Source organism: Callospermophilus lateralis, chromosome 11 (genome assembly GCF_048772815.1).
Source record: "Callospermophilus lateralis isolate mCalLat2 chromosome 11, mCalLat2.hap1, whole genome shotgun sequence".
Taxonomy (NCBI): domain Eukaryota; kingdom Metazoa; phylum Chordata; class Mammalia; order Rodentia; family Sciuridae; genus Callospermophilus; species Callospermophilus lateralis.
Genome location: NC_135315.1, coordinates 92096779 through 92119880, shown reverse-complemented (window position 1 = coordinate 92119880; position 23102 = coordinate 92096779). Strand labels below are relative to the sequence as shown.

The following is a 23102-nucleotide window of genomic DNA, read 5'->3' as shown; positions in this document are numbered from 1 at the left end:
TACACCCTCACTCACAGTTCCATTCACTTTCCCACTTTCCCCTTTCCTAATCAGAGGGATCTTGGGGTGGGGCTTCAAGGAACCTCTAGGAGTTTGAAGGGGAGGGAGCTTGGAACCATAGACTAGCTGTGACAAGTCATGGGTGGGATTTGGTAGTTCAGAAAAGGTGGTACCAGACCAGGAATGGGGGATGGGAGTGATGGAGAAGTGGAGTAGGCTAGTTCAGGATGGACCACAAATGAGACGTTGAGGAAAGCCAGAAAAGACCGGTTGGCGGAGTGGCGGGGGAGGGTCGCTTGTGAGGGCACCGAAGCAAAGGCAGGTGATTGGACGAGAAAGAGAGTCCTAGTTGCCACGGCAGCGACTAGAGGAGAAGGTCTTCAGTTGAGGAGCAGGTCTCCACTAGAGAAGGACGGGGAGCTTCGGCTCCGTGCGTTCCCCAGTAGAGCCAGTGCATCGACCCCCATATATTCCTGCTGACGTGTCAACCGGGAAAGGCTGAAGCCTTCCCGGGTGGTGCCACCCCTCCGCACCTCGCTACCCACCCGCCCCCTGAGCCCTGACGCCCGCCACAGCCTACTCCACTGCGTCACCGGCTCCCTGAGGTGACCACAACATGGCTGCGGCGCCGGGGCTGCTCTTCTGGCTGTTCGTGCTCTGTCCGACCTGGCGAGAACTGGGCCAACCGGACCCGAGCACTGGCCAGCGCTTCTGGAAGCACAAACTCTGTGCAGACAACGAATGCAGCAGTGAGTGTGCAGGCGGGCAGGCGGCCTGGGGTCTCCGCGGGGTCTCCGCGGTGGCTCTTCGGGGCTGCATGGGGCTCCGATCCTCCGGTCCCCAGCCCCGCAGGCTGGGCTAGGGGGTCGCAGGACGACGGGTGGGGTGCAGGAGTGACAAGAGCCTCGGGACCCTGCGTGTGCCCCCTCCGGCTCTGCCGGCACCCCCGCCAGCCCGCTCGGGTTGCGGGGGCTTGGACTCCCACTTGTTGCCAGTGTTTTATTTTTCTCTACTAACTGAGGCGGGGGTTGGGAAACACGATTCCCCAGGGACAGCTCTCAGTTTATTCCCTTCCAGGATTTGCCTAGGATCTCAGTGGGTGATGGGCTTGCGCGCCGAGCGCCCGGGGCTCCCCACGCTGTAGCAGAGCGCTTTTCTGCCCCCGCCACAGGGACCTGGGCCGGTGCTGTATCAGGGCAGATGCTCTCCAGGGCTAGGTGGCCCTAATCCCAGCGGCAGGTTGATGGTGGGGCTCCTTGGGAAAGGCTCACTGGCCCCTTCGTTTTTTTGCTGCACTGGGGATTGGGCTGGTTTTGCCTTTTAACAGGGACTAGAGTTTAGGCTTGGGAAGAGCACTGAGTCCAGGCACGCAATGTGTTCCGAGGTCTCGGCCCCAACTCTGCTTCAACCTGTCATTTCTGTGCATAGAAGCCTCCCTTCATATTTGAGGTAGGGTAGCAGGTGGGCCAGTAATCTTTTGCTTTTGAAAGAGGCCAAGGATCTGCACCAGCCACCTGGGAACTGCAGCCTCTTCTGTGCGCAGGAAGCGGACAGAATTGCTTCCCAGTCCTGGATTGGAGGTGGGCAGTGGGGAGGATGTAGCCATTCAGATTCAAATGAAGAGGTTTGTTGCAATAACAATAATAAATACTCCAAGATTTTTATAAGCCAATTCAGTTTTAGACTCAGTCGCTAGTGTTGTTGGAACCTCTTTCCTCTATATATTTACTGGCCCAGAATACTTCTTTTGGCCTCCTGCTTGATTTCTAGTAACCTTGTAACTTGATGACCATGTTGTCCATAAATTGTAAGCAGTATACATATATTAAAATATTCATGCTGAAAAGGCCAAGAAGTTTACCATTGAGCTCTTTATGCCTAAATTGGTATTACCAAAAACAAATTTTATAATTTGAATTGTTTGTTCCACTCCAATAAAGAAAAAAGATGTCTCCAATATATGTTAAGCAGTTCCTAGAGGTAACCCTAAGGCTGGAGTAAATAAACACTCAGAAAATCAAAGCAGCTGCCATGATATTTCCTTTCAGTTTTGGGTGAACAAAATCAGGCTTCCAGCATGGTAGAATGTTTGCTATTCTTTGCTATCAAGCGCTATCCTACGTGGGCTACCTGGACAATCTCATCACTGATGCTTCCTCAGTACTAAGACATGGTGTTGGTAAGGTTCAGTGGGGTAACATAACTTGAGAAATGGCCTGTGTCCAAACAGATGTGACCAAACACAACAGGTGGGTCTGCATTGTGTTGTAGGAAGTAGTGAGGTGTGTATGTCAGATGTCCTTGTGTGCCTTCCAAATAAGTGCTCCAAAAAAAAAAAAAAGAACTAAATAGGTGCTCCATAGTATGCATTATGTTGTCACCTAATATATTACTGATTTGTAAATCCTCTATGACCTAAGGGGGAACAAGAGAAACATTGCCATTTCCACTTGTGATGAGAATTCCCCACCTTAAAGTTGGCCTCTTAATTATATATGAATTAGGATGCTGACAGTTTTGAAAATAGTCCTATTTTAGCTTGAAAGAAACAAGTTACCCTCTCCAAATCTGTGTTTGTTCCTCAGACATATATTTTTATAAAACACACATTCTTGTGTATTTTATTGCTAATTGGCTTTTAGAAAAAGTGTTATTTCCATTTCTTCTTTGTGCTTTTTACATACATCTATTGTCCATTTCATCTTAAATCAGAAACTGTGTATTTGGTCAACCAAAAGAAAAATGTTGCTTCTACCAGTTTCTAGATTAATTGTGATTCTAGTCCTGCATTTTAAGCATGAAGGTATTGCCTGACCTTTTCTCATGGCTAAACTTGTTCCTTGTCAGATAGGATACCCACTTTTGATTTTGTTTATTAAAAAAAAAAAGTACGAATGAGGATGTTTTGAAACAATCTTAATGTTGGATATAGTCAACAATATTTGCTCAGAGAAAATACATTTCCTGGTAATTTACCCAGATCCTGAACACAGAGACAGCAACTCTGCTGCAAATGAAATTGACAGTGTTTACGGCTGCATGGTAGCACTTGCAGCCACTTAAAGGTAATGTCTTTTAGCGGTTAGTTCAAGTTAATTAACCCCTTGGGGGTTCCTGGATATTCTTCCCTCTTCCCTCCCTATTACCTCTGCATGAAGCCATACTTAAGCCTGTCCGTGTCTACACTTGGATTTACATATTTGCAAAATGAAGCTTTTTATGATTATGAAACAGAAAAAAAATTGAGGCCTGCAAGAACCAAGAGTTTCAATGAAACCAGCCATGGTTGGTAGTAGCCACATTGCTTTTTATTTCTCAGCACAGAGAAAAATAGAGAAGCTTCCTTTTCCCTTGTCTAATTGCAGGGAATATTGTATTTTATAGCAATAAAATATCTAAGAATTTTAGATACTTTGAGCAGGTGAATTAAAAGTGATTCCAGAGAGTACTGGAAAAACTTGATTTTTGTTCATAGTGGGATTCATATTTCCTGATGGGTCAATGTGGATTGAGAAAAATCAAGTCCTAATGTTTGTTTTTCTTTTTTCAATGTTCACATACAGTGTTAATGTACCGAGGTGAAGCTCTTGAAGATTTCAGAGGCCCAGATTGTCGTTTTGTGAATTTTAAAAAAGGTGACCCTGTATATGTCTACTATAAACTGGCAGAGGTATCACCAGAACTTTGGGCCGGAAGTGTAAGTAAAAGTTTGACAGGTGTTATATTCTTATTTTTGATGGGTTTTTCAGCAGTGTAGATTTAAATGACTGATTTCTTGGGGTCTTTGTAGAGTTAACCTGACCTCTCTGCCAGGCCCTGTGCTCCTAACACGCCTTAGGACTGGCACAGCATAGAAAGTCAGTAGACTTTCTGAAACAGAACTGAACTGGTTGTGGTTGCTGCCCCTCACATCAAGTTCCAGAAGGCTCTACACATCATAAAGGTTGTAATGGTGAAAACCTGACAATTCTTATCTTTGCTGCTTTAAAAGGGAAGGATTCATGGACATTAGAGTTAATCCTGTAAATTAAGTCAGGCATGCATATTTAAAGTTGATTTTTTGTGTATTTTACCTAATCATTTGTGCTGTTTTTACTCTAAAAAAGCAGAATATTATGTTCATTATGTGCTTTTTTTTTCTTTTTTGCAACTTCTGGGTCATCCATTTCCTGCTTTTCCTATAATCTATGCCTGAAGGTTCCCCCAGGGATTCTACTTAGCCAGTTGTATGGATCTTCTGATGAAAGACATGACATTGTTTATATCATGCTTTGATATTTTAAATGGGGAGATTCTCTAGTAGTGACCTCATTGAGAGACTTATGAGTATTGTCCTTTTCATTTAAAAAAATGTGATATGTGGATTGTTTACTTAAAATAGTACCAAGGGTCTTTGATGACTGTAGGAGTGTTCCAGTTTAGAGACATTCCGGGTTGCATCCCTGAAAGTTCTCACCCTAAATAAAATACCACACAGCAGAAAATAAGACAGAAAATAAGAGTAATCCCTATGGGAAAACTAGTTTCATTTTGTTGCCATTTCTGATTCTTAGGGAATGATCTTGAAACTTGGTGCCTTTAGGTACAAACTTTATATTTAGACAGAGTCCCAGTTGCAGTACTCCATATAAAGAACCATCTATTGTTTCTTTCAAGTATACCAAATAGGATTTGTAATATTTAAACTTGGAACTGTTTTTCCATGTACCTAAGTGGCATTTTTCATACAGTAGTCATCTTTCTCCCCTTCTTTGAGCTTTTGGATAAATGGGCTTGATTTACATTTTCTCCTGTCACATTGTAGCCTGTTAACTATGTTCATCCCTGGGACTCTTGCCATTCTGGGTGGCAGCACTCATCCTGTCTTCCTGAGGAGCCCTGCTTCAGCACCTGACCAGAAAGGATCTTTGCTGACTGATGAGTGTTTGGGTGGCACTTTGTTTGCATTGCTCCTGTGGCATTCATTTGTATTCTTTGCCTTCAGTCAGGTTGTGTTTTATCTTAGCTCCCTATAAAGTGAAAAACTCAGTTAGGAAAGGACCCCTGTCTAATCCATCTTCCTTTTGAATATTTCCTTTCAGGGCAGTGGCACTTAAGTACATTTGTTCTGATAGTAGCTTATTCAGAATTTGTTCTCTTGTGGCAGTTCTGTGCTCCCCACCCACAAATCAAATCAGCAGCACCTTGGCAGGGATGATGTATGGAAGCAAAATTAGGTATAAAAATTATTTCCAGTCATGAGCCTCCATGATTCTGCATCATTTTTTTTTCATATCACAAGAAATGGGATACCACCCAGTGTGTAATTATGGAGCTTTATATAATCTATGGTCTCAATTGACACAGATTAAGAAGAGATAAATGTGTTTCCTTTCTCCATACATCTCTGGGTTTTTTTTCCTTTTCCAAATTTAACCTTAATAGAATTTTCATCAGAAGGGAAAAGTGTATTTCCCCTCAGACTCACCTCTCATGTCATGAATGTTATACTTAAGAAATTAAAAACTCTTTAGTTTTCAAAATGATTCTCCTTTTGAGTTTTTAGTTTTCATTCTGCAGTGTTGTTGGTTTTCTAGAGTCTCAGACTTTATCTGCCAGTGATGAAGCTTTTAATTGCTCAGTCTTATCTAATCTTCATGGCAGTGTTCGACCACTAATACTGGCTCTCAGATGGTTTCTAGATATAACAAGAACATTCATGAATGGGGATATTTTAGAGTTAGTGATAAGATGCCTTTTTTAATTTTCTTTTTTGGGTGTTTGATTTGCCTATCAGTTTCCTTTAATTATTGGCAAGAATCTTCTGTTCTGAGTGTCTTTCTCAAGGGGAACTTTATATACCTTTTGTACACTTTATGTAACTTCATATAATTTAGCTGTTGGTGCTGAAAATAAATGGGGTTCTTTTCTGCAGAGGATTTATTTTGGGTGAAACCGAAGCTTGATATGTGGTTTAGTATGCATTATATTGTAATTTTATTTTCTCCCCAAGTACTTGTAAAAGTAGATTTGGAAAAAGCTAGGAAAGCATATACTATCAATACATTTGCTATAGTGGTAATACATTTTAGAGATTTTGTATTGTTTTTACTTATTAATTTTCATGACTGTTTTGTATTGGTTAAGAAAGACATAAATATTTGTTTATGAGCAATGCTACAAAATGTACAGGTAAATTCTTGCTAGAGGTTATTTGGAATTGCATTTATAACCAGCTTTGATTTATATAGTTTTAACCATATAATATACAATTATCTCCTATGCAGATCTTTTATTTACTTCAGAAGTTTTAACTTTATATGCTCTGTGTTGAGAATTAAGCTAAATGTAAAAAAGAAAACTTCAGTGGTTGGAAATGTTGTTTTAACAGTTCTGTACTTAATTTTTATTTGGAATTATAATCTCAGTGTAATTGTTATAGCAACTTTCTTTCTTGGTTATACCATATACCTATCTATTATGTGTATATTTCCTGCCACTTCTGAGAATCTCTTATTTATTTTCCTTGTACAGAATTTATTTGATATTTGTCTCTTTTGCACTATAGGTTGGCCATATTTTTGGATATTTTCCAAAAGATTTCATCAAGGTAGTTCGTGAATATACTAAAGAAGAGCTACAAATTCCAACAGATGTAAGTTATGGATATCTTTTTTGTTCTCAATTGTAAACTGGCTTATAAATCCATCTGTTATATTCAGTTAACTGCTTCTGAACGTTTTAGAATGTGTTTATAACATTTGTGTATCTGTATCAGATTTTCATTTGAAATCAGACTACCTATAAAAAAAACTTTGAAAGGCATTCAAGGGTGATTATATTATAATCTGAGAGTTTATATTGAAACAGATATTCTTATAGAAGGCTGTTTACTCAACTATAGGGCTTTTCTCTTCTGTTTTATATGTGAAAAATAAATAATTTAATATATTTTTACTTGGATATTAAATTTAAGAGGTAAATAATTTCATTTTACTAGCAAAAGGAGGTATTCCAACTTGAAAACTACTCATTGGATGGTTATTAGACATTTTAAGTATATTTAGGTTAAATTAATAAACTCTAACTTTTATACTAGGCTAGAAATATGTACTTACAAAGGTTTTCTTATTCTTAGTCATATATGGGATCATAGTCATGTTATAGATTTGGAAAAGGGGACCTGAGCGTTTCAGGTGATGTTCAGTCTCAGATCTTTTAAGGCCCCAACTGCTTCCTTTATACAGCATTCCTGTATTGTGCTCTTTACTTAAATTGATTTTGTGACTGAAAGGATTTCGTGTTCTAGAATTCTCACTTCAGCTGATTATTTTCTAGAGTTTTAAATTGTGTAGTAATTGATGCCCACCAACATTAAAATATCTTTGGGCAGCTCTTTGTAGTGGCTGTAGAATATGCAAGCTGCTAGGCTAGGATAGTTTTTAGATTAGATGGGGTGAATGGATAAAGTCATCCTGTTTGTTGTTGCTGTTCCTAAAATTTCTTCATAATCTCAGGGGCCATAAAATCACTTCTGTTGCTTGTTGGACTTCATTGTTGGTAAAGAGAGTTAGTTCTTGGGATTTAAGCTGTGACAGCAGTTCACTGATTACAGAGAACTCATTTGTTTTGAACTCTGCCTTCTCATTATGTTTCCCATTACATGCATCCCTCATGGCTTAGAAATGCATGTGATGGGGAGAGGAAATCACTCATCCCTACTACATTGAACTGCCTCCCCCACCCCCAGAACTCCCGCAGAATATTATGAAGATTTAATTAGGAGATGGAAATTTTTTTAAAAATTCCATTCATACTATGGCTCCTTTTATATGTCAATTTGCTTACTAGTGGCAAGAAGGAAGACTAGATAAATATATAGATAGTCCTGAGAGAGATCTTAGTGGCTGTGAAACCCTCATGAAGAGGAAGGTGTATAACTTGTTGAATCTTGTTTTCAGTTTGTTCTTGTGGTAATAATAATGTGAGGAGCCTCCTTAATATCATTCTTTATTCCATCAAATGTACTTGTATCTCAGTAAGATACTTTAAAACTGATTCATCTTTCTCAATGCTGCAGGTTCTCCTGAGCAAATGATTAAGAATTAAATTCCTGAAACATAGGTGTAGATATTAAGAGCTGGAGGATCCTATAAGTGATACCTTGCCTTTCCCTACTTATGCTCAGAGCAAATTGAGAGAGACCCAAGAGTCAGGCTGTTGGAGACCAAATTGTCACCATTTTTACTCATTATGCTTTTTAAAGAATATGACCCATGTTAAAAAAGAAAGAAAGAATAGACTTTCTAACACTGTAGTCTAGAAAAAGACAGATTTACTCAGCCATAGATGGAGTTAGCCAATGGGGGTTGGAGGAGAGTAATCTTGTTGACCCCAAAGATTCTTTAGAACCAATCCTGAATTTGGGAGCGTGGATGAGTTTGCTTTTGTGACACTTTGTTATTGACACACTAATGTTTTCCTTTTCCTTGCAGGAGACAGATTTTGTCTGTTTTGATGGTGGAAGAGATGATTTTGATAATTATAATGTAGAAGAACTTCTAGAATTTTTGGAATTGTATGATTCTGCAAATGAAGATTCTGAGAAAGCTATAGAAAAAGTGGAACAATTTCCTGAAGTCTCCCAGGACGTTGAACCTGAACCTAAACCAGTAGTAGCAAACTCAGAGCAAATTGAAAGTGCATTCTCAGAAAACACTATGGATCTTGAGGAACAATTTTTGGCTCAGAAGAACCATCCTCATGCAGATAGTCAAACAGATAATGCTCAGGGTGAACAAACTTCATTTGAACCCTTTGAAGAAATACTACAAGATGAATTGAAAGTGCCAGAAAGTGAAAACAACAAAACCAGCAACAGTTCTCAGGTCTCAAATGAACAGAAGACTGATGCTTATACACTTTTGAAAAAAGAAATGACATTAGACTTGAAAACCAAATTTGGCTCTACTGCTGATGCACTTGTGTCTGATGATGAGACGACCAGACTGGTGACTTCATTAGAAGATGATTTTGATGATAAGGAATTGGATGCTGATTATTATGCATTTGATAAGGAAGAAGAGGAGAATGAGGAAAGCTTTGGGGAGCTCCCGTTAGTAACCTTTATAAGTGAAGAAGGCATGAAATTCCCAGTGGAGTTTGGAGTGGAGAAATATTCAATAGGTGAAGAGCAAAATTCAAATGAAGAAGATAAGGTTGAGGTAACTCTGCCCCCAGGCATCAAGGATGATAAAAATATACTGACAACCTTGGAGGATACTTTATTTATTGGCACAGGTGGTGATGAGAAAACAGATATGATGGATTTGCGGAATTCTTATTCAGAAGAAGTAAAAGAAGATGAGGAAGCTTTAGTTCCAGACAGAAAACAGAAGAAACCACAAGCAGCAACAGATTATATTTATCCTGAAAGTGCAGAATATGGTCTTTTTGTGGAAACCTCTAAGACAGATAATGATGAAGAGCCAAAAGTGGATATCGAACTTCATATTAAAGGAAAAGAGACAAATGTTCAGGAGCCTAAGAAGCACCTGATGCAAGATGTTTCAGAATTAGAGGATGAGAAGATAGAAGGGATGATTGCATATACTTCTCCCCAAAGCAATAAGCTCAGCTCATTGCCAGCTGTTGAAAAGGGCAAGGACACATTAAAATCAGCCTTTGAAAACAACGAGAATGACCTAAAAGAAGCAGTTATCCATATCTCAAAAGACTCAAAAGAAGTGAATGAAGAACTCTCTTCACCTGGAGAGAAGATTTTGGAAGATAGCTTACAGAATAAATATCTACATAAAGCTGTAGGGAGTCTGATGACCCAAGAACGGAGTAAACCACCAGAATCCTTGGGTATTGCAACATTCCTGGGAAATAATCAAAATGATGCATCCATAGATGGAATGGAGGATCCAGGTTCAGTAAATACACCAACCCTGCACATAGACTCAGTGGAGCATCAACCTCAGGAAATTAAAGAGGGACTAGTTCTGAAAACTGAAAATCAATCTGGATTCTCCTCTCCAGATGGAATTGGTTTGTTAAGAGAACCGGAAGAAGAGGTCCCCAGTCCCGGAAAAAATCTTTCTTGGCAACAAGAAAGAGATGTGATTGTTACAGTTAGTCATGTAAATGAGAAGATAGGGCTTTCCAAGGACGAGGGTAAAGAGCAGTCCTCGGCTGAAGAATTGATTCAGCATAAGGCAACACAGGGGACACAGGAAATTAAAAAAACAGAGCAAACTGATGAGGTAGAAGTACCGGGTCTCCATACCAAAAGGCCAGCAGCAGTAGAGGAGGATTATTATCCCCCTGAAGAGCTACTGGAGGATGAAAATGCTGTAAGTGCAAAACAGTCAAAAGAAAAACATTCTGGGATTCAGAATGTTAACCAGCACGTTCTTGAGAAAGCAATTTTAGAGACTATCAATCCTGATCTAGAAACCAAAGAAAACAAACAAGAAACGAGTATAATTTGGGAGATTTTTAAGAAAAGTGAAACCACAGCCAAAAGGGTAGACATGATGGACAAGGAACGAGGTGATATGGAAATGGGAAAGGAGGAAAGTCCTCTGGCAGATGAGGAAGCCCAGGGACTCTTTGATGGAAGTGATGAGGAAAACACTCAGACTTCAGGGATAAGTGAAGTATTTCAGGATAAAAATTCTGACGATCTTGAAAAAGACAACCCTAAGGAACATCTGAATACTTCAGGGTCTACAGAAAAGGCTACTGGAAAAGAAATCTCAAAAGAGGACCTTGAGGACATAGGGCATATCACAGACACAGAAAGCCAGGGTCCTCCTTCTGCAGACCTTGAAGATGATATACTTCCACAGAGTCCACATATAGCCCTAAAGCCAGAGCTTAGCGATCAGGAGGAAGACTTGCCCATAATCCGCAGCTTCTTTACAGAACAAAAGTCCTTGCAACACTTCCTGAAGTACTTTGATGTCCAAGAACTGGAAGCCATGTTGAAGGAAATGTCATTAAAGCTGAAGTCGGCACAGCAGGAGAGCCTGCCCTATAACGTGGAAAAAGTTCTAGATAAGGTTTTCCGTGCCTCTGAGTCACACATTTTGAGCATAGCAGAGCAAATGCTTGATAATCGTGTGAATGATATTAGAGACATAGGAATAAAGGAAAGTAACATATTTGAAGAGGCTGCCATGCTTGATGATATCCAATACTTGATCTATTTTGTGAGGTACAAGCACTCCACAGTGGAGGAGACTGCTCCATTGATAACAGCGCCTCCTCTAGAGGAAATCTGGGCTAAAGCTGAAGGTAAATAACTGCCTGCGGCTTGAGCTGGAGAAAAGGAGTTGTTCCATCCAGGTGTTTTTGTGTATTATTGTAAAGTTCTGTTCAGTTTCCATGTGCCTAAAGGAGAAAGAAGGCTGACTCAGGAGCCCCATATGTTCCTTTATTCATTCTTTTGGGCTAGAGCATGAAAGGACATTGCTTATTCTTTTTTTCCTTTAGGACAGTTGGGATTGGTTAGCATGTTCAAAGAGAAATTTTATAAAAAGCTAAACAGAAAGATATAAATGAGAAACTAATGCACAAAAGTAGACCTGTTAACAGTACAGATTTTATGTTAAAATTATAAAAGGGCTTTATTAAACATAATTTCTTAATCATAAAATATCTGTACTAGATCATGTGGGTGTGGAGTGACTAGCATAACTTTTTTTTTTTTTTAGAATTTAATCTCTTTTTATGTGGTGCTGAGGATCGAACCCAGTGCCTCACCTGCACTAGGCAAGTGCTCTGTCACTCAACCCTAGCCCTAGAATAACTTTTAATGGATAGCTTGCCTGAATTCCCCTCCCCAGCATTTATTTTTTGTGGATAACATGCTATTTCCAGTCTCTTGGGGGAGAGGTCACTTATTCTGGTTTTACTCCACTGGGTTCTAAGGTCCTTGCATTAATATTAATCAAGGATGGAACCAGGATGACAAGCCTTATAATGTAGTGCTTGACACATAGAAGCCTTTCAATTAAATATTCGTCAAACTGACAATGAGCCAATATCCTGATAAAAGCGTTCTGTTTCCTGGTTTCATATTTGATCATCTCTATCCATTGTTTTTCAAAATGAAATATTTCAACTGAGAGTATATGATAAGAATTCCAGAAGGACATAAAGCCATTGGAAAAATTTACTTCCCAAGAATGCTAATTTTACCTGATAATTTGGGGAAGAAAACAGTTGTACATTTAATCAAAGCAGATATATTTTGGATAAGAATGCAAAGTACAAGTGAATGTTCAGGGTAGAATATGAAGCTGTAAAGAGATAATCTTTGCTCTGGATCCTATTGGTCTATGTCCTGAGCTCAGGAAGGAGATAGGTTCACCATTAGGCTCCTAGGTTACATGGAACATATTTGAAAGTCACATTAGCAAGCTAGACTTACGGAATTCCCTTCTCTATACTGGCTCGGTGAGACCAGCACACTTGTAGATGAAAGAGTTCCTGTTATTTCTGAGCAGAATAGACATTTCACATTTTTGTTCTGGACCAGAATTCTCTTCTGCACATTCATTCATGTGGGTGTATGTTGGTTTGCCAAGGGAAGTTAAGTTATTGAAGCCTCTATCATAAATGTATTTGTTTATGAAATACTTTGGATTAAAGGCTTCTTTATAAATTTGACTGTATAGTTCAGTCATCCTTTAAATGGGATGAAAACAATTAACCCTCCCGTATCCTTGCCCAGTTGTTCTCATGGGCGCATGCCAGGACATGGAGGGCAGTGTTGAGGTATCTGGAGCTGTGTGCTGAGGGGGAGTGCTGATCATTGGGCTTAAGTGGGGGTACATAGTGTCATCCAGCTGGCTCAATGCATTCTTCTCCCCTGTAGAGATGCAGCCACCCCATGAAGATGATTTTCCTAAAGAGAACACAAATCATCTTAATAGAAATCTTCATGAAGAGCCTCGCCTCCTGAGTCATCATTTAAATATGAACCATCCTGAAGAGCCCAGCCTCTTGAGTCAACCTGTGACTGAGGACATGGGTGTCTTAGAAGTGTCTCAGATTCCAAATACTGAGAAAGTAGACCCAGGTAAAGCTTGCCAATTTTTCTCTACAAAGTAGAGGCATTATCATAATGAAGGCTTTCAAGGATATTTGTTGCCAAAGGTACAAAATAGAGCAGAGAGTAATATAGGTACATGTGAGTTCAAAAAAAAATCTCTTAAGTGAGAGAAAATCAAGAATAAAGATGACTAGAAATCAAAAATAGGCCAGAGACTGTAACTCACCTAAAAGCAAGTGTTTAGCTATGACTAGCTTGTGTAAACCATTTACAACTAAAATATTATTCTTCAAAGGCCTTATGCTCTAAAACTATAATTTTCAACCAGACCAACAGCACCAGAAACTCTGCAGGTGGGACCCACAATCTGTGTTTAGCAGGCCTTCCAGGAAAGTCTGGCATGGTACAAGTTAGCTTGAGAATCACTGTTCATAGTCTCATAAATTCTGTGTTTTTTCCCTTTTCTTCTAAATGGAATGTAATATACCTCAAGTTCTGTTTTGACTTGCTTCCTGGACATGGTAATTAAACTTTTTCAAATGCAGTCAATCGTCCAGATCTTTATACTATATACTTACAGGAAGCAGTACAGAACTGCAATCCATTTTAGACTGACACTTATGAATACTTCATCATAGTGCACAGTATCCAGTGGGAGATGAGAAACAATTTTTCAAAAAAATCCCCAATAATGGCATCAATAGTATTCTACTTTTGTGTTGTTCACTCTCATTTTATCAGTAAATTAGATGATGACTAATTGTTTTATTTTATCCATCCAGTATGGTGCTGTGAAGCCATAATTACTGTATTTTGTGTTTTTAAAGGTTCTGGTCTGTAAGCATAGCTATAGCATTATCCTGCACCAGTGCAGGGCTTAGCAGCACTGATCCTGACCCCGCCCCCATCTGCACACACACAGTGTAGGAGAACTCATAGCAGGGGGGATTCAGTTAATTTGAGAAGGAATAACATATCAGTTCTCCCATTTTCCAGAAGACATTGCATTCATATATGAACACTACTGACTTCTGAACTGTCTTTAACTCCATAAGGTTCTGAAAATGAATCACGCACCATTAAGATTTGTTATTTTCATGCTCCAAAACTTTCAAGATTAGGGAAAACTTGGCTTACAAAATTAAGCATGAATTATTTCCCTGGCCTTTTAGGTTCCACCACAAAATGGTGTCAATCACCTTTATATGTAAAATCTTTCCAAATGTCATTTAATGTGTCTCAGGTGCTGAGATGCTGAGCCAATGGGCAGACTTCACCAGCAGTCAAATTCATAGACCAATAGTGAATGGAGGGCCTGGGGTTGTAGCTCAGTGGTAGAGTGCTTGTCTAACATGTGAGGCATTGGGTTTGATTCTCAGCAGTGCATACAAATAAATAAAATAAAGGTCCATCAAAAACTAAAAAAAAAAAATTAAAAATTAGGCAAAAGCTTAAAAAAATAGTAGTGAATGGAATCTCAGGGTTGAGAAAGACTTTAGAGGCAACTGGTCCAACTTCCTTTTTTTTAGAGAGAGAGAGAGAGAGAGTTTTAATATTTATTTTTTAGTTAGCGGCAGACACAACATCTTTTTTTTTTTTTTTTATGTGGTGCTGAGGATCAAACCCTGGCCGCACGGCCAGACGAGCGCACTACCGCTTGAGCCACATCCCCAGCCCAACTGGTCCAACTTCTTAATAACTGCATGTTGGACTCCTAGCTGTTTAATCAAACGTACCCCAGGCTCATGTAACTCATACTGAAATTCCACTCCCACAAGCTCTCAGGTCTAACTGGAATTCTACCTCATTCACAGAGCCTCAATGCAGGTCTGTACCCAATTCCCTTTAGTCTCTCTTGGTATTACTGTGTTCTTTTTAAATAGCTGTCATCTGTTCACTTAATTAATAGTTGTTGAGTATCTCTGCCAGGTGCCAGATGCTGGGTTAAGCCTTGGCTCATTCCACCTGTAAATCTGCAAACCAAGACTCCCTCTCTTTTAGCTTTCCTAAAATTTTTAACACAAAGTTTCACCAGCACTAAATCCATGTTTGTTGAATGTGACCCTGTCTATATATCTCTGGTTTTAAAAATTTTCCTTTAGTAAATATTGTTCTGATAGCAGTTGTATGGCCATGGAAGTAGTGGAGAGTAGACTGGAGATTGTTCATTTTATAATTGAAGGGTCTGACAGCTCTAATTAGGATTTTGAAGTTTTCTTCTCTGTGTTAATTGTCTTTAGGAGAGCCATATATTCCAGGCACTGTGATTCATATATTTAGTGAAACACTCGATGAATATTGAAACTGAAGAGAGACAATTCTTATTCTATAGCATAAAATAAAATAGCCATTTCCCCTTTCAATTTTAGAGCTACTTATAACAGAAGGTACTCCTGTTGATGATGCTGATACAGAAAACCAACTAAAGGAGATAAAGGTGGAAGAGCCAGCAGATGCCACCCTTTTGGACAACATGCTTTCCTTGTTATATTCATACTTGCTTTATTTCACTAAGATGGTAAGTTTGACATAGTTTCTTCAATTAGAATGTTGATTATTTATTAGTTTTTAAGTGGCTTCTGGTCATGAAGTGAAGAACTTAAAATGTCTTTATGAAAATGACTCCTGACCCTTTGAGTAGATAGCTCCTAAAACAAAAGCCATAGGGGTGTGGCTTAATGGCTACTTAGTTTAGCATATGAGGAAGATTTGCTGTCTACCAAGGCTGGACATTTGTACACCTGTAAAAACTTGGTTCTTCCCCTCAGAACCTTTCATTCTGGCAGGGAGATAATAGCATTCACTTGAAACACAGTAAGATGGCAGAAAGAGAGGTATTTATTTGATGGTAGAACATTATTGTCCATAAATGCATTTATTATGGTTGGAAGGGTGATCAATAAGGTCAGAAAGTAGTTGAGATGTGTTTGAAGCACAGGCAAAGGGCAAACAGGAGTGTGACATGTGGTTTGTTGTTGATTAGACAGGCTGGGGTGGAGGATGGTGGGGGAAGCTGGCAGTCAGAAGAAATGTGTTCAGAGAAATGGAAACATGAAGAAAAGGATATTTGGGGAGGCCAGGAGAATGTGAATAGTTGGTGTTGTATAACGTGTGAAGTTGGAGGGGGATGGTCTGTTGGAGAGGCCAGCAAATCTTAAAGGAAGTCATGAGCCAAAGTAGCATTAGACCATTAATAGTGGGGATCCTTAGAAAGTTTTAAGAATGAAAGGAATTAGGTTAGATCTGTTTCTTAGAAAGAGTCACTTAAGGCTGACCTTTCTAAAGAAAATCATGATCCAAACAAAACATTTAATCTGTCTAGAAGCTTATCTAAGCATTTTAGGACTTACCTCCCCCTCATGGTATTTGTTGATGTTGGACTTTTAGAGTTTAATTATAGGAATGAGAAAGCTTTTAGAGCTTGGAGGATAAGATGGTCCTAGGGCCATTGTGACAGTAATCCTTCTCAACTGAAGTTGTTTCCTGTAGGTTGTGTTATTTCCAGACTTGTGTAAGAAAAGTGATGTTGTTGTTTTCCTTGTAAAATGTATAGATTTTGAAGCCAGGTAGATCTGGTTTCAAATCCCAAGGTTATCATTTAGAAGTTTGGGCAAATAACTAAACTTTTGAATATCAGATTCCCCATCTGAAAAATGTAGATAATGCTTACTCCAGTCATAAGAATTAAATGATTTGACAAGGTAAAGTGTCTGGTGAGACGTCTGGCATTTTGTAGGGTTTTACCCCCATGCACCCCCTAATTCTCATGTAGGCAGTCAGAGGTGGTATAAAGACAATGAATACCTGGGGAGGAGAGACCACCAGGGTGGAAAAGATGTGATGGGGAGAAATGAATCATTTTTCAGTTGGCTCCATGTTTGTTCATGGTGGTGGCAGCCACCTGGTTAAGGAGTATGTACAAGCCAGGCAGTTAGAATAATGATATTTCCAGTGATTAAAGCCCAGTCTTCCACAGTCATAATGTGATTATCAGAATGAATCAACATCACTTGGAAAGTTTACAGTCTCACGATATGGGAAGGATTTCTTTATTCATATTTTTAGGTATGCACAGAGCCCTCCTCTAGGTCTAGGTCGGGGTACACGAATGTGGTGCAGGTATGGTCAGTGATTTTGCGGTGATAGGTAAGACATTGACGTGAGTGGCAAAGAAGAGGCACAATGTTACGAGACTGATTTGAAAGGAGCCTTCAAAAAGGCATTTTGATGGCCCAGTATGTACAGGACATTGTGCGAGGACTAAAAGAGTCTAACAGGTGTAAGGCATGATTGTGATTTTTGAAAGCCTTAATAAAAGGACTTAACAAATATATGCAAAAATTATGAACAAGTCAATGTAAAATCTTAAACAAGTAGTATGATATCTGATAGGACTGGAGAGTAATAGGCTCTGATGTGTTTGGGAGATGTGCACCAATCAGATTCATTGATCAATGGAATCTTAGTAGAATCTTAGTGTTAGAAGAAACCTTGGAAGGCTGTTAGTCTAGTTTCTCACTCATTGCTGTAATTTTCTTTACTGTGGCCCTGACGAGTAGTTATGAGGCCTGTACACCAGTATTTCCTAGCAGGAGTCACTCTCTTACAAGGCTATATTTTCTTCTGTTGTCTAGTTCATCCTTGTATTGACTGCAAATTTTCCTCCACATGATTTCCTCTATAAAATTGAATTCTTTTCTACATAGAAATCCTTTAAATATTTGAAGTTATATCTTAATTTAAAAATTATTTTTAGTATTTTTATCATGAAAACTTTCAAATAAGAGCAGAGAGAATAGTAGGGGACTATAGGTAATCATAACATACTGTACATTTCAGAATACTAGAAGAAAAGATTGTGAAAGTTTTACCATAAATGATGTTTGAGGAGGTAGATATATTTAACCTGATTTAAACGTTACATAGTGTATACATGCATCAAAATGTCATGTTACCTACTTCAATAATTATAATGTTTATTTCTATGTACTAATTAAAAATAAATTTAATTAGAAAAGCTTTAAAGAAAAGCATAGAGAATAGTATAATGAACCCACGGGCCATCACCCAACTTAACAGTAATTCCTTGATAGCCAATATCAGTGAGTTTTTTTTTTAATTTGTTCCAATTGGTTATACATGATAGCAGAATGCATTTTGATTCATTGTACATAAATGGAACAAAACTTTTCCTAGTTGTACACAACACGTGTAGTAGTCTTACATGTACCTCGGGTAATGAGGTTCATCTCATTCCACCATCTTTCCTATTCCTATGCCCTCTCGCCTGTCCTACCTCCCCTTTGCCCAATCAAAGTTCCTCCATTCTTTCCATGCCCCTTGCCACCCACCTCACCCCCATTATGGGTCAGCATCCACTTTCAGAGAGAACATACAGCTTTTGGTTTTTGGGATTGGCTTACTTCCCTTAGCTTGATATTCCCATTCACCCGCAGATGCCATAATTTTTTTCTCTTTTAATGCTATAAGTAACATTTCATTTTGTATGTACCACAGTTTCTTTATCCATTCATCTGTTGAAGGGTTGTTTCCACAAAACTATGGAATGCTTCACAAATGTGGGTGTCATCCTTGCTCAGGGACCATGCTAATTTTTTCTGTGTTGTCCCAATTTTAGTATATGTGCTGCCAAAGCAATCACACTCTTGAGTTTTAACAAATGTAGATACCCATGTAAAAACTACCATAATCAAGATATAGAACAGTTTTTTCACTAGAAAATGGGTTCCCTTGGGATCCTTCCCAGTGAGTTCCTTCACCACCTGTTCCAGGCAACCACTGATAACTTTTTTTTTTTAAACTATAGATTCATTTTTCCTACAGTACTATTTCATATATATGCCCCTATAAGTGGACTCATATCTAGGAGTGCAATTGCCTCCTACGTTTAATGTATGTTTTTGTCTTATGTGATACTGTCAAGCCATGCTAATAAATGACCACAATCATTTTATACTTCCACCAGCAATTTAGGAGACTTCCACTTGACTTCATCTTCACTAGCACTTGGGCCATTCTAGTGGGTATGTCTTTGTGAGTTTATTTCCTGATAATTAATGATATTGAGTGAATTTTTTTTTTTTGAGATAGGGTCTCACTAACTTGCTTAGGCTCTTGATAAGTTGCCAACCTCAAACTTGGGATCCTCCTACCTCAACCTTCTGAGCTGCTGGGATTACATACATGTGCCATCATGCCTGGATCAAATACTTCTTCATGAGCTTGTTGACCATACTGTTTTTGTATGTCAACTCTCTCTGGTTAGCTGGAATCCAGACTTCTCCCAGCTCAGTGCCAACTGTGGGATTGGTTAGCTTATAGTTGTTCTTGGCCCTCGCAGGTACTGCTTAGAATGTAGCCCCAAACTGAAGACCACCTCCATGCAGATTTCTAGAACTCTTTTTCTTTGTGGCTCCCATCTTTCTGGTAGTTTTCTCTACATGTTTTTGGCTGCTTAATCTCCTGGAACTCTGGTCTCTTTCTCCTCAGTGAGACTGTTAGGCCCCATTTGGGTTCCCCTTCCCAAACTGAGGTCTAGAGGGTGCCTCAAGGTAGAATGCTCACCTATTTGTTCTCCTGCTCTTAGGGGTGACAGTTGCATGTCCCTTGTGGCTTTCTATCTGAAAAATAGCTCTTTAAAAATATATTTTGACTGGGCATGGTGGCACATGCCTTAATATCCTAGTGGCTCGGGAGGCTGAGAGAGAATCATGAGTTCAAAGCCAGCCTTAGTAAAAGTGAGGTTCTAAGTAACTCAGTGAGACCCTGTCTCTAAATAAAATACAAAATGGGGCTGAGACTGGGGATGTGGCTCAGTGATCAAGTGCTCCTGAGTTCAATCTCTGGTACCAATATATATATATATATTTTCCAACTTTCTGGTTGCTTTCAGTGGGAGAACAAGTCTCATATAAGTTACTATCTATTGATTTCTCCTTTTGTTGTAACTTTTTACAATAATTGAAAAAAAATATGTTTGTGGGACTTCTAGGATATATTGTAGTTTTGGTAAATAAATGACATCCCCCTGGTACAACAATTTAACCTGTTTTCTCTATTGCCCTTTTTTTTTTTTTTTTTTTTTTTTTTGGTGGTGCTGGGATTGAACCTCAGGCTCCATGCATTCTAGGCAAGTGCTGAGCTAACAACCTCAGCTTCTCTCTGTTGCTTTATATTTCTTGGAAATTCGTAGTCAGGTTTAGGTTCAATTCTTTTTCTTATGAAAACTTAATAGGAAATATTGCATTGAAATATGCATATCCTCTCCTTTGATGTTGACTACTAGTCAACAGTGACGTTGGTGAGATTTGCTAATATATTATAGGTTGCAAAATAGCAATGGTCTGAGTTGCTGGATTTTTCTTTCTTCATTTAAAGGATGGGATGCCTACACAAATAAAAATTTGATTATTCTTTTTTTTTGGGGGGGTTATTGGGAATTAAACTCAGGGGCATTTGCTAGTGAGCCATATCCCCAGCCCTATTTGTATTTTATTTATATACAGTATTTCACTGAGTTGCTTAGCAATTCCCTTTTGCTGAGGCTGACTTTGAACTTGCTATCCTCCCCCTCAGCCTCCCTAGCTACTGGGATTACAAGTGTGTGCCACGGCGCCTGGCTATGATTGATTATTCTTTACACAGATATTTGGTTTGTATAGTTAAGGCAGGAGATAAATATTTGATTCCTTTTCTTTATTTAAACACTTTTCAGAATAGTAAGGTATTCTTCTAGCTTATCAAATGATACCCAAAGGGGCTTGAAATCTTTTTATTGTTTCATTGTTTTTATTTGTTGCCATAAAATTAATTAGTTCTTTCATATATTTAAGTTTTTGTCTTAAATGAATTTTTTAAATTATAAAAACCAGGTTATCTAAGAGAAAAGAATGATCCAGAGGGATTCTAGCCAGGTGTTAGACAATGTGATGATATAGGGCCTGTTACAAACTGGAAAATTTAAAGTATGCTCAATTTAAAGTATTTAGATTCAGGCTGGGGTTGTGGTTCAGTGGTAGAGCGCTTGCCTAGCATGCATGAGGCACAGGGTTAGGGTTAGGGTTAGGGTTAGGGTTAGATTTAGGGTTATGGTCAGGGTTAGGGTTAGGGTTAGGGGTTGGATCCTTAGCACCATATAAAAACAAAATAATGTGTCCACCTGAAACTAAAGATACATAAATAAATTTTTTAAAAAAGTATTTAGATTCATTATACTTGAAAACACTGCAAGTGAACAAAAAATATGAGACTGTCAGTATCCTTTCTCTTGAAGAAACTATTGGAAAATATTGAGGAGGTGGATTTCTGACGAGGAGGTTGGTTTAGAATTGCCATGATTCTTTGTGACTGTTTTGTTATAAATTTAAGGTTTCCCATTTCTTCTAATTTGTCTGTTTCAGCTGTTTACTACATTGCCTGATGAGTATCAACCTGGGCCTGATTTTTATGGACTACCATGGGAGCCTGTAGTTTTCACTGTTTTCTTTGGATTGGTATCCTTTGTCATTTTCTTTTGGAGAACTGTTCTTGTTGTGAGTAAATTAACTTACTTATACCTTAGCACATAAGCACAAGGATTATTTTATATAGTCACTGCCCCCCCTTTTTTCCTTTTCAGTTGCTAAAACACAAATTAGTGGTTTAAGTCAAACTAACCTTATAAAATAATTTAGTGTGGGTGCAGTTGGTAGAACTGGTAATTCTTACAGCCATCCTGACCAGTAGTTTCATACGTATCAGAAGTCTTAAAAGTGGGATAAAAGATGGGATAGGTTAGATAAATATCCTTTTATGTAGCATATATGTCTAGTAATCTATATTAAAGAAATAACTATGCTTTGAAGATTTTGGTAATGTTTTTCAGTGGAACAGTGTATTAGATTGAAGACTTAGCACAACATAATTCATTTAGGGGATATTGTATGTTCGCTTAATGGAATAGTAGGCAGATTTATCTATTTCAAAGCTTTGAGGTACAGAAAATGCTCACAATTAAATGTGAAGTGGAAAAAAAAAGCAGAAACTAAGATTTAAATGTTGATGAACTGTATGTTAATATAAACACATATAAACAGGGGGAAATGCTACAAAGAAATACAGTAAAATAAGAAAAAGGAGATAAGATGATTTTTCCAGTCTTTTATATATATTTTTCCCAGATTTTATGATTTGATCATATGTTCAGAAAATACCTTTTTATTTGGAAGTATAGATTATGTGTTGTCCAAAAATCCATTAAATGTTTTGTTCATTAAGTCTTTTTTTCTGAGCAGAATTAGTCTATCTCTGTGTATTGTGTACATATATGTATAAGCGTATATATATAAGCTTATACATACATATGTTTGTACAGTGGGTCATTCTGTTTCATAGTTATTTAACATAATTGGAAGAAAATTATTTTAGGTAAATGGACTTTGCATATGAAAAGCCTAACAGTTAAAGAGGCCAAAAGCATTGAATACAAATCTTTTCAAATCTGAGTGTTCTTTTTCTGATTTCTTAATTATATCAGACATATCATTGTTAAGATAAGTTTCCTCTCCTTGTACAATTGAGTGTAAAATCTCTTAAAAAGCATTCCCTTCTTAAATAGAAGAATCGTTTGCCTGGATTCCTGTGAGGAATTTTCACAGTTCAATCTCATTGAACTTTTTCTCAGCTAAAAGGAAAAAGGAAATAGAAGGATAAAGAGAAGGGAAAAACATGTAAACACTTTATATTTCTCTCTTGTTTCTTTCATTTCAAGAACCCCAGTACCTGTTTCTCTTTTCACTAGGTTATGTGGGATCTGGTTCCTAGCTGTTGCTCCTCAGTTTCAGCATTTGACTTTGGAGCTTTAGTCTCTTCCTTAGATGACTGCTTTTATGCTACTTCCCATTTTCTTCTGTTGTCATTTTGAGTAAAAGGTTAGCAAGGCTATGACATTAAAGAAATGCCATTTCTTTCTGTGTTGGAGTTTTCTGAATGCAATTTCCTATTACGAAGATCCCATGGATGATCCATGGACACATCTGAGTATCCTATCACCATTTAT

General features: G+C 38.4%; 1 protein-coding gene and 1 non-coding gene across 2 annotated transcripts in view; one reads left to right on the top strand and one right to left on the bottom strand.

Annotated features, from left to right (window-relative positions):
- Nucleotides 1–616: 616 nt before the first annotated feature.
- The window catches only part of LOC143410689 (transport and Golgi organization protein 1 homolog), a 39504-nt gene continuing 17018 nt past the window's right edge, over nt 617–23102 (top strand). Inside the window, exons 1-7 of the mRNA XM_077110651.1 lie at nt 617–749; nt 3564–3697; nt 6548–6634; nt 8475–11283; nt 12869–13072; nt 15415–15563; nt 21466–21597. Of these exons, the coding sequence (XP_076966766.1) occupies nt 617–749; nt 3564–3697; nt 6548–6634; nt 8475–11283; nt 12869–13072; nt 15415–15563; nt 21466–21597 (3648 nt within the window). The remainder of the gene's footprint in view (nt 750–3563; nt 3698–6547; nt 6635–8474; nt 11284–12868; nt 13073–15414; nt 15564–21465; nt 21598–23102) is intronic.
- On the bottom strand, nt 18601–18707 carry LOC143411025 (U6 spliceosomal RNA). The gene has a single exon (XR_013092756.1). It is a non-coding gene; the product is annotated as a U6 spliceosomal RNA (small nuclear RNA).